The sequence below is a fragment of the Brachionichthys hirsutus genome, chromosome 24 (genome assembly GCF_040956055.1).
Source record: "Brachionichthys hirsutus isolate HB-005 chromosome 24, CSIRO-AGI_Bhir_v1, whole genome shotgun sequence".
In the NCBI taxonomy this organism is placed as follows: Eukaryota; Metazoa; Chordata; class Actinopteri; order Lophiiformes; family Brachionichthyidae; genus Brachionichthys; species Brachionichthys hirsutus.
In genome coordinates this window covers 1115762-1126706 of record NC_090920.1, presented here as the reverse complement: position 1 = coordinate 1126706, position 10945 = coordinate 1115762, and the positions used below count along the sequence as shown (strand labels likewise).

The 10945-nt window shown below is 53.1% G+C and overlaps 2 protein-coding genes across 3 annotated transcripts; both read right to left on the bottom strand.

The window, feature by feature from the left end:
* Nucleotides 1-1305: 1305 nt before the first annotated feature.
* si:ch211-132f19.7 (adenylate cyclase type 8) lies at nucleotides 1306-6918 on the bottom strand. The gene is made up of 22 exons (XM_068756576.1): nucleotides 6695-6918; nucleotides 6426-6623; nucleotides 6094-6333; nucleotides 5763-5991; nucleotides 5531-5680; nucleotides 5302-5432; nucleotides 4922-5161; nucleotides 4668-4826; nucleotides 4365-4599; nucleotides 4082-4270; nucleotides 3880-3980; nucleotides 3588-3789; nucleotides 3406-3498; nucleotides 3208-3335; nucleotides 3074-3155; nucleotides 2842-3000; nucleotides 2625-2771; nucleotides 2447-2539; nucleotides 2164-2278; nucleotides 1961-2085; nucleotides 1796-1894; nucleotides 1306-1715 (listed from the first exon to the last, which is right to left on the bottom strand). The coding sequence occupies exons 1-22, from the start codon at nucleotides 6916-6918 to the stop codon at nucleotides 1533-1535; spliced, it is 3522 nt and encodes a 1173-aa protein (XP_068612677.1). The 3' UTR covers nucleotides 1306-1532.
* Nucleotides 6919-8020: 1102 nt separating this feature from the next.
* Nucleotides 8021-10867, bottom strand: dnajc27 (DnaJ (Hsp40) homolog, subfamily C, member 27). 2 transcript variants are annotated; one of them, XM_068756407.1, is made up of 7 exons: nucleotides 10517-10867; nucleotides 10125-10207; nucleotides 9954-10023; nucleotides 9692-9883; nucleotides 9496-9618; nucleotides 9264-9424; nucleotides 8021-9191 (listed from the first exon to the last, which is right to left on the bottom strand). In XM_068756407.1, the coding sequence occupies exons 1-7, from the start codon at nucleotides 10607-10609 to the stop codon at nucleotides 9059-9061; spliced, it is 855 nt and encodes a 284-aa protein (XP_068612508.1). In that variant the 5' UTR covers nucleotides 10610-10867; the 3' UTR covers nucleotides 8021-9058. The 2 variants fall into 2 exon arrangements, with proteins under 2 accessions (XP_068612508.1, XP_068612509.1); XM_068756408.1 differs by having other exon boundaries at nucleotides 9692-9856.
* Nucleotides 10868-10945: the final 78 nt, after the last annotated feature.

The window sequence follows — 10945 nt, the reverse complement described above, 5'->3', positions numbered from 1 at the left end:
CTTCCTCTCCGTGTGTCCCGCCGTGCGCGCTCCGAGCCCTTCACTGAGACGCGCTTCCATCAGCAGGGGGGGGGGGGGGGGGGGCAAAGTGCAGACGGCCCCTTGATCTTTCAGCTAAAGCGCAAACGTCATAAAGAGCCTGCGGAACCTGTCCAAACCGGATCCGGAGTTCAGAACAGCCTAAACCGACTTTGGTTGCATTCCTTCACGCAAGAATCAAGAAGACACGCTGCGCGTCTCACCTTCTGAGTCGCCGGACGTTGATTGGACGGGAGGATGACGTCACCTTGCCTGGGGAGTGTTTTTCGTGCCGCAACACAATCATTGTTGATCTTATAATTAAAGAGTCTTTGCATGATGTCCTGCACTTCTTGTTCTGTGTGTGCGGCGTACTGCCCGCCCGCGACACACGCACGCACACACACACACACACACTCATTACAGCTTGCACACACTCTGTTTGCACGACACGCGCCTCGAAGCTTCTATAATAGAATATCAAAGACAACTCAGATCTTTATTTCACTTTATTTTTTAGCCCTGGCACGTGTCTGTCTTGTAAAGCAGAGATCACGTGGCTCCAGGACTTTTTCCGATCTTTGGTATCTGGACGCTTTCTCTTTTTTTTTCTCTCTGTAAATGTTTAAAGTACACGAACTGGAAAATGAGTTTGGTTCAGCCATCTTTCTGTGTTGCCAAGGCGACATGACTGAGAAAAACAGAAGCCAATGGATGGATGGAAGCTTATTTATTGTTTTGGACCGAGTCCAACCTGATAACAAAAATCCTTTTCTTTAATTTCACGACATTTAGTTCTGACCCGATTAGGGTTCGAGGAGGTTCTGCTCCATTAGGGATGGATTTCTTGGTCCTGTGAGTAAAACACGTGACACCATTTCACCATTTAATATAATAATATAATATAAGAACGTTTGCAACTCAAACATTCTTTAGATAGTTGAAGCGTGTTTCAAAATTGTTGCATTTTTATTCAAATTCCTGAGACAATATTGAAGTACCTTGAATTGAATTTGAAATTTGTCAGGGTGGAAAGAAACCCGTTTGTCTTGTTTGAGTTAGTAATGTTCATTTTGACGTTTTCAATGCATTCAAAATGAATTTCAACCACTTTTGAGTCACACTCGTGAAACGCAAATAGAAATATGCGACCATTTCAAGAACATCAAAATGAAGTACGCAAATATTTACGAGCAACATTTTCATAACCATATATATAATGACAAAAACGCTCCCTTTTCTGCAGGAAACCACAATAAAGATGTTCCCGTTCGATAAGGAAACACCTCCACCTACAGGTCAGTCCATGTAATAACAGGTCATGTGCCGCTGGTATCTGGGAACTGTGAAGCCCTGCGGCTCTCTCAGATTGTTTGTTTCAAAACCACAGAAGAAGACGCCGCCTCGTTCATCCTCCGTTTGAACTTCCTCGCTTAGCGGCGCCTCCTCCTTACGACGCCTCCTCCTTACGACGCCTCCTCCTTACGACGCCTCCTCCTTACGGCGCCTCCTCCTTACGGCGCCTCCACCAGGTGAAACCCACCGTTCTCCTCCATCAGCTTCTCCCTCTTCCGCACCTGAACCAGACTGTAGACCACGGCTCCCAGCGTGTTCCTGTTCAGACCGAAGCCCCGCCCACAGCCGCGCTCCGAGAAGCTGGACCGCTCGTCCCGGCTGCTCACGAAAAATGTACGAACCTTGAGCGGGAAACGCGGACGACAGGGTTCAAGTCCGTCGTTATCGGTTAATAACCTAACGATCGCGCGCTTTGTCTCACCTTTCCGTGACGCTCGCTGATGCCTTTGATGTAGACGTCCCCTCTGAGCTGCCGTAGGAAACCCCGCTCCACCAGGATGCAGCTGGTGGATTCTGGGACCTGACGGGAGGAGGAGCTTGTCATTGCCGAGCGTTCCAAAACTCGCCCGCAGACGGGCGACCTCACCTGAATCCTGCCGCTGACGCCGGTGCTCTCCATCCGGCTCGCCACGTTCACCGGCGTCCCCCAGATGTCGTACTGAGGCTTGGTGGCGCCGACCACACCTGCGATCACGGGGCCGTGGGCGATACCTGCGGATGATGTCGGAGGTCACGCGGCTTGGCGACATCGCCCGTCCGTCGGGTAAACGGCGGTTCGATTTGACGCACCGACTCGGAGCTGGAAGGCGTTTCCCGTTGGCGAGTTGATGTGTCTGAGGGTTTCCTGCATGGCCAGGGCGAACAAAACCAATTCGCTCAGGTGATGCCAGCCGTCCTCGCAGTTCTGGACGCCAGGAAGGGGCGGAGCAGGGCATCATGGGAAGGGGGGGGGGGGAGAAAAAAAAAGAATACGAGGAATAAAGGAGACTTGCCTGTTAGATAAAAAGAAGAAACCGGCGTTTCTGGGAGGCTCTTATTTTGACGCGCTGGCAGGAAGTGTCCGCGGGTTTACCTGTCTGTCAGGTGAGAGGCCGGACGCCGCCATGTACGAGCTCCCGATGGTTTTAATCTTCTCCACCTCCAGGAAGTAACACTTGTCCAGCAGCTGCTCAGAGGGACAGAGACACTCGAGACGTGACGCCGCTGCCGCCGCCGCTTCCTCGCTGCGGCGGCGGCGGCGGGCGTGTGACCTCATCGAAGTCGGTGATGATTTGGTTGAGGAGGCGGAGCCAGTCGACGGGCTGACGGACGACCTCCTTCCGATTGTAGAAGTCGGAGAAACCCGGCAGGGAAGCGAAGAGGATACCGACGCGCTCGTACGACTGCGAGTACAACTCCTGCCAACACACACACACACACACACAGTTAACGGCAGGACGAGCGCCCCTGGTGGCGGGTAGGCGGTACCTCGTTGTAGCGGTCCCTCTCCAGGAAGTGCTGGGCCACGTGGGCCGGCAGCACGTTGAGCAGCAGGCACTCGTTGTTCTCCCTCAGCTCCTTCATGTCCTCCACCTCCTTCCTCGCCTGGAGGCGCCACAGGAAGTCCAGGCGGGCCGTCGCCTCCAGCTGCCGGCGAGGGAGAGGATACAGTGACCTCTGGTGGAGGTAGGGGGGAGGAGGAGGAGCCAGCAGAGCTCACCTGTCGGCTGTTATACAGGACGGCGACCGCGAACATCACCATGAGGGCGACGCAGACTCCCTTCCTGCAAAGGTTCCGACCCAGATCAGAGTCGTCACGGCGACGCAACTGCCGCCGCCACGACGGAAGCTCACCTGTGCGTCTTGATGAGGTAGGTGTAGAGACCCGCCGCCACCAGGAGGGCGGCCAACTTCAGCGCGCAACTCAGCCTGAGGAACACCGCGCAGGTAACCATGGCAACCACGCCGCTCAGCGCCGTGTACTGTGCGCAAAGAGGGTTAGTATTCATAATATGTCGAGCGTTCCTCTGCGATTTATTACAAACGCCAAACCTCTGGGTTTGTGCAGGTGGAAGTGGGCGGAGCCAGCTGGGAGTCGCCGCCGCTGCTGCTGCTGACGCGAATTTCAGACGAATCGCACCACAGCTGGGGGGGGGAAAGGACGGAAACGAGAACAGGAAGTGCTGAGAGTGGCGACCTCGTCGCCCGTCTCCTAGCAACCGTATCCGACTCACAATGTCCGAGGAGGCCACGCCGAAGTTGACGGTGATGGCGGAGAGCGTGAGCGCCGTGCGCGCCAGCTTGTTTTCGTGAACCCAGCAGCACAGGGACTGCAGGGGGGCGGGGCAACGCTCAAACTCCTCCCCAAGTGTCAGCAGCAAGAGCAGGAAGTAAACGCCACCGCTGGCCACGCACTGCGCCACCATCGAGCGATAGCTGCGACGTATATCAGAGGATATTGATCAACAGGACATTCTGGAGATGAGAAATGGTCAGGCGGGACGACAGGTAGGAGGACAGGTGTACCGTGGGGCGGGGTTTAAAAGCTGCACAGCCATTAGCACCAGCAACAGGATGAAAGAACAAACCATGTTGGACTTGAAGAGCTTATCTCTCATCTGGGAGTACTGACAAACAGAGAGAGGCTGATTAACCATCGCGTGGCTCCGCCCCGTACCTTAGAAACAGCCACTCCCCCCCCCCCCCCCACAGGAAGTGACCTCCTCACCTTCCCCTCCATGGCGGCGTCTTTGAACACCTGCGTGAACGTCGTGATGTGCTCCTTCCTCATTCGCTCGCTGCTCCGGACCTCCATGGCCTGACGGATCCGCTTGTTGACTTCTCTGGAGCCCGACTTCTGCGCTGCGATGTGATTGGGCAGCTGGCTTAAAGAGCCGTTGGTGAAGGTGGCAAGGATCTACGGCGCCCGGCGAGGGACAAAAAGGGGGTCAAAACGGACACAGCGCTCCGGACGCCTCCTTTTTATGCTGAGATATTTTGACCATCCTCACAAAGTTCATCCCCAGGCTGTCTCCAAAAGGCAGCTCGGCACTCCAGGCGGCCATCTCGTCATAACTTGGACGTCTCGCTCTCGGTGGCTCCGCCTCCTCTCGTTTGGCTGGGCAAATCAAGTAAGTGTCGACGTTGTGTTTCCTGAGTAGCTCGTTGCGTTCCCGGCCGTGTCCCGCCTCCGCCTCGTAGGTGCCGCCCAGGCAGTCCAGAGTAGCCCGCGAGACGTGAATCCGCCTGAAAGGACATTCCCGTGAGGACATTCCGCTAAAGACGAGGCTCGATCGCTAAAACGCCAGCCTCACCCCGGTAATCCTGCGGCCTCCAGACTGTTGGCGATGTCGACGTCCCAACTCCAGATGTCAAACTGCCACTTCTGGAGGCCCAGAACCCCACAAAGAACCGAACCAGAATGGACGCCGATCCGCATGTCCACCTCCTGCTGCAACTCCCGCCGAACGTAACTGCGACGCCGCAAAAGACGTCTCCGTGAGGCTGCCGCGCGACAAACGCACGCGTCCGTACGTGCGCGCGCGCGCGTGTGTGTGTGTGTTTCTACCGTATGGTGTTGATCATGCTGAGGCCCATCTCCACGCAGCAGCGGGCGTGTCCCCTCTGCGGCTCCGGCACGCCAGACACGCAATAATAACAGTCGCCCAGGATCTTAATACGCAAACACTGGTGCTCCTCGGCCAGCCGGTCGAAGCGCCCGAAGAGCTCGTTGAGGGTCTTCACGAGTTCCTGAGCCGAGAGGATCAACGACAGGGAGGTGAAGCCGATGACGTCGGCGAACAGGATGCTGTCAAAGAGAAAGCAGTTCGAATCCCGCTTCCTCCGCGCGCACCCGACGGCTAACACGCGTTAGAATTACTTGCGAGGTTCCTCAGGGTTCTACTCTCGGTCCCTTGTGTTTTTTAACTTTGTCGCGCGTTTGCTCACCTGACGTCTTTGTAGTGGTGGATGTAGATCTTGTGGAACTGCTGAGGCAGCAGATATTCATCGATGGGGGCCATATCGGCGATCATCTCCAGAACCAGGAAACGAGGCAGGATGGACATCACCAGACGTTCCTGTTTGGCGTTTGGACACTTCCAGCTTCAGAAACATTTCACCGAACATGAAATGAGCTCTTTGAACGGAGCCGGCGTGAAAGCCCGAAGCGTCCTACCTGTCTGCGGTTCTCTCTCTCCAGTCGGACCCGCCCCTCTATGCAGCGTCTGGTCTCCAGGAAGGCCTGTCTCTGAGTCCTGTCCGACAGGTAGTGAATGAACAAACCGGCGGTGTTCATGGCCAGGTACAACAGAGCCTTTGAAGTCACCTGAACAAACCGAAACACCCGAGTCAGCGCGACGGGGAGCGGAATATCACAAAAAAGAGACGCAACTCAGACCAGTTCCCACTTTTCTGATGAAGGTGTGGTCTCCGTAGTGACGGCAGACATCCAGCAGAATGTCCAAGGTGGAGGTGGTTGCCCCGGCGACAATGGACCAGAGGAGGGGGAGGGGCAGCAGGGTGTAGGACGAGAACAAGGAGAAGACGACGTACCAGGAATGATCGCTCTCCGCCCACGTGAAGACGCCAGCCAACACCTGCACCGTCTGAGAGAACCAGCTGACCACAGACAGGGACCTGAGACAGAGAGACAGACAGACAGGGACCTGAGACAGACAGACAGGTACCTGAGACAGACAGACAGACAGGAAGACGTTCATTTCTGATTTCCCGTCTCACCTCAGCCACTGTGGCGATGACATCGCTTCCCGACTGGTCAGCGCCAACGCGCAGATCCCCGCCCACAGGAGGACTGACAGGACCAGCAGCCAATCACAGACGACCCCCCGCCAGCCCGACGGCCGCACCAGCAGCGAGACGAGGAGCCTGGTCAGGATGTCGATGGTGTTGGTGACGACCAACGAGGTCCTTCCCTCGCCGGAGGAGAACCGCTGGTAGAGCCGCTCCAGGTCCGGAGACCTGTGCGGATCAATAAATCACAATAAATCACATTTTAATAAATAAATAAAATTAATAAATAAACAACAACAGGCGTGTTACCAGTTCTTTACCTGAACGTGTGCTGCAGCGCCGGAACGTAGACGCCCTTCACCGTCGGCCCCCGCGACACGAAGAAGTCGGCGTCGCCGAGCGAGTTCTGCTCGGCGGACGTCGCCATGGAGATCCTCGGCGTCGCCGGGCGGACGCGGGCGGCCGACGAGCGCCGCTTGTGCCGGGAGGCCCCGCGAGACGCTTTATCACGGATCTGCCTGCGTGACGACCCGGAAAAGCAGGACGTGACATCACCGCCTCTACCCGTCGATGACGTCACCGCCTCTACCTGTTGATGTCAGCGATGTAGGCGTCGCCGACCACGATGCGGTGCCGCCCCCGCTCCGGGCCGCCGGCGAGCCTCAGCGGGTGCAGGTCGTGCCGCTCGATGATGTTTCTGACCGCGTTTTGCCACAGCAGCTGCTTCCTCCTCAGGCCGGGGGCGGGGCCTACGTTCGCACTGATGGCGATGTCGCAGTCGCCGTTCTCCAGGGCGCCGCGGCCCTCGTCCATCGCTGCGGCGGCGGTCGGAGAGAAGAACAGAGAAGAGGAATCGGCCAATCAGGAGGGAGACGGGTCTGACTCTAATCCGACTAATCTGTCGTCTTGGGTTCTGACCAGATTTAGGTTTCATGGCTCCCAGTGGGACAGTTGGACGCCATGCGAGGCTGAACCGGGTCAGAAGGCGGGTTCTGAAGGCTAATCCAATCAGGACGCAGCCTGGTGACAGAACCTGCTGCTGACAGCGGGGCAGGAAGTCCAGGAGGACGTTTGCGTCTCTACACGCTTTGCGATGTAAACAGTGCAGTTTGGCGCCAGTCTAAGCCCCGCCCCTCCGAGTTGCCGGCGCTGTGTTCAGTTTTGGGATTATAATCTGAATGTTTGCGTCGATGAACGGAACACACCTACTTCCTGCCGTTGTTTTTGTCGTCCGGATGAAGATGCTCTAAATCACGCCTCCTCCTCTTCCTCCTCTTCCTCCTCTCATTGTCTGCTTTTCTCCTCCACAAACAGTTCTCTTCCTAATTTGGCATTTCTTAGATTAAAAACATCTCTTTTTTTCTTTCCTGCTTAAAATGAAGAGAATTCTGCTCCTAAAAAATAATAAAAGCATCGACTACAATCAGGTATTTATAGGTCAAAGGTTATAAATTATACTCACACACCACACTGAAAGAAAACTACAAAATGAAAAAAAAATGTAAACGTCCTTTTACACACATTCACAGTATATCCTGGTAATAAAATAATCCCAAAGCGTAATCCAGGAGAAAATGAAGTTCTCGTCCCGGTTCATCCAATCATCTCAAAAAGAGCAAAACAACGGAGGACAGGAAAGAACAGTGAAGGAGGAAGAGTGAGGCGAACCTTAATCTCATCAGCAATCCCTGAAAGGGAGACAAATGGCGGCTCACTAATACGGCAGATTAAACGTGTTGCCGCGTGTTCACTGTTCCAGGATTTTTTCAAAAGGTTCTAATTGAAATTAAAAACGTGAGTTTTTTTCCGAAACATTTCCTTACTTTGCAAAATCATCCTGAATTTAGAAATTTTTTTTTTTAATAATAATCCTAATTTCTCATTTTATAAAACACAATCACAGACGACAGTCGGAGAAATTATTTGTGTTTTTATTATTTCAATCCGGTAAAACGTGCACAAACAAGACCCACAGTGAGACGGCAACGAGTCAAATCCCTCGTGGGACCGCCGCTCTAATCCCACGCCATCACCGAGTACTTGAACGCATCGCCAGCCCAATCGATGATGACGGTGTCATACGCCACGCATTTCCTGCTTCCAGCGCGACGGGAAGTCAGTCACGAGGCACGGAAACATCAAAGCTTTAATTCGACATGCATTTCTGATTTGTTTTGTTTTTTAAATACACTTTTTTGGCAATCAGTAACCTGAAATGCGTTTTACATTCAAAATTCTGCATTCATTATTAGAATAATGATTTCATCATCGGAGAAATGAGAACTTGGCAGATTGTAAAGTAAAAAACGTTTGAAGCGTGCATTTTGATGATGTCACGCCGTTAATTTGGACCGATTTGGCCGTCGGGAAAAGAATTTGGGAAGGTGGAGAAGTTTACAAGAACAAGATGAATGCGTAGAACTGCGAACAAAAAGTGACATGAAGCCGGACGTTTGGCACTGACCTTTGACCCACTCTCAAAATGACATCAAAATCATTCAGTGATTTGAACTGAAATCCATCCAAACGGAAAATAATAAAGTTTAAAAAGAGTGACCTTCGGAATTTGTGGATCTACATTTAAACTCAAACTTCCGACATTAATCTGGATTCTGTTCGACAGAAAAACCTTCAATTCCTGAAGTTTAAATTTAAAACTTGTGCGTAATCATAATTTTAAAAGCATCGCGATTTGACCTGCAGGAATATAAAAACGTTCTTCGTCATTTTCAACCCTCGTTCTCTCGCTCCGTTGTAGAAATACGCGTCACGCGTAGCAAATAAGTTAAACCTGGTTACAAACCCGACGTCGCTGGCGTACAACGTTACGAAAAGCGACTTTGACACACGACCTCGATGCTAAATAAATAAACACGGTTCGCACGGCGGCGTCTTGAGTCCACGTCTGAGCGGCGACTCCTCCGATCGCTAAGGTTCCCCCGACGTGGTTCCGTTATTTAATGTTCTTTAGAAGCGAGGTGCGGGCGTTCACCACGGCCTTGAAGGCGTCTTCGCTGCCGGGGGCAACGCATTTGTCCGGGTGCAGCAGCACCGCCAACTTCCTGTACGCCTTATTCACCTCCTCCCTGGAAACAACGTTAAACGGCGATCAATAATTCACCATCCGTAAGCGTCGGCGGCCGTTCGGGGTGACTGACCGCGTGGCGCCAGGTTTGACGCCCAGCATATCCCAGGAGTCTTTGCTGTTCCTGATGCGCCGGATGGTGTCGGCCTGCTCCTTGGTGAAGCCGACGCTGACCTCGCACGCCGGGCGCTTCCCGCCGTTCTCGCACATGTCGGTGATGGAGGAGAAGAACGCCTGAAAAGCACGACTTCCGTCAGGAAAAACAAAAACGCCGAGGCCTTCCAGTTCCCGGGGGGACGGCGTACCTGAAACATCTCGTTGATGCCCTCGCCGCTCTGCGCCGACGTCTCGAAGTAGTGAAACCCTCTGGACTCCGCCCACAGGCGCCCCTCGCCTTCGTCCACCGCCCGCCGCTTCGTCAGGTCCACCTGCAGGGAGGCACGGAGCGCGAGATAAGCCCCGCGGACCGCCTGGGGGGGGGCGCGGCTCGCCGAGGCCGACCTTGTTGGCGCACACGACGAACACGATGCTGTCCATGTTGGCCTGAGAGCCCATTTCCTGTTTCATCTCCCCCAGCCAGCTGTCCAGCGCGTCGAAGCTCTCCCTGAGGCCGACGTCGTAAACCAGCAGCACCCCCTGGCTGTCCTTGTAGAACTCGTTACGCACCTGACGGGGCAGAGACAACCGGGACGGCTGAGAGGAAGGGAGACAGCGGCACCACCTGCTGGCGGGCTGCAAACATTACGCACGTTTCCTGACTTACTTCATAGAAGAAAGGATGTCCAGCCATGTCGAAGATGTTCACTTTGATTTCTCGGTCACGGACCTGCACTCTGGGGACACATTCGCATATTCCTTTAATAGCGATATTGATCGCAGATTAAAGTTGGAGACGCTGGATTGGAATTCTCTTTCCTTCCAAGGATGGTCTTACTTGGTGACGCCGTAGTCGATGCCGATCGTGGCCAAGTACTTGGGAACAAACCTCTTCTCGCAGTAGCGTTTGATGATGCAGCTCTGAAAAGGAAAATTGGTAAATAAAGACTGATTATTGATCGATTAGAAGAGTTTGAATCAGTGAAGACGGATGCCTTATTACAAGGAAGATAGATACTGTCAAATAAAAGTGATTTGAATGAAATGGTAATGAAAGAAATATAATCATTATATTGCGTTTGATTTATCAGTAATAATCATGAAAGTGCGTATTTATTTTATCAAACAGCACAGTGAACGTTTAAGATTCCGTTCTGTAGTTTTTAACAGGTTGTGTCGCAGTAAAAAGCATCCGAGCTACAATCTGCTGGAGGTTTGGCGGACGCTTACCTTTCCGGCCTCGGCGTTTCCGAGACTTATTACCTTCACCCGCAGAGATTTCTTACTGTCTCTGCGTTTCGGCGCGTTTTGTTCCATTTGCATCTTTTTTTTTTTATTTACGTATTTGTGGTGAAACTCTGATGGCAGCTAATAATGCTAGTGACGTCACCTGCTAATGCTGTTGTTGAGAACGCAGCTAGCCCGTTAGCAATAGTTAGCCTTAAACAGAATCACTGACGTGCTAATTAAACGTGCGACATTGTTTTTAGCATTGATGCTAATGTTTTGGTTTAGCCGCCATCGTAAACACACAGCTGATACGCGGCTAGCCTGCTAGCATCATCAACGCGAACCAGCTGGTTCGGGACCAGGAAGAAGCCGATGCCAACTTCCGCTAATTCCTTTCAAAATAGAAGTCTTCACTGCGAATTAGTTTCG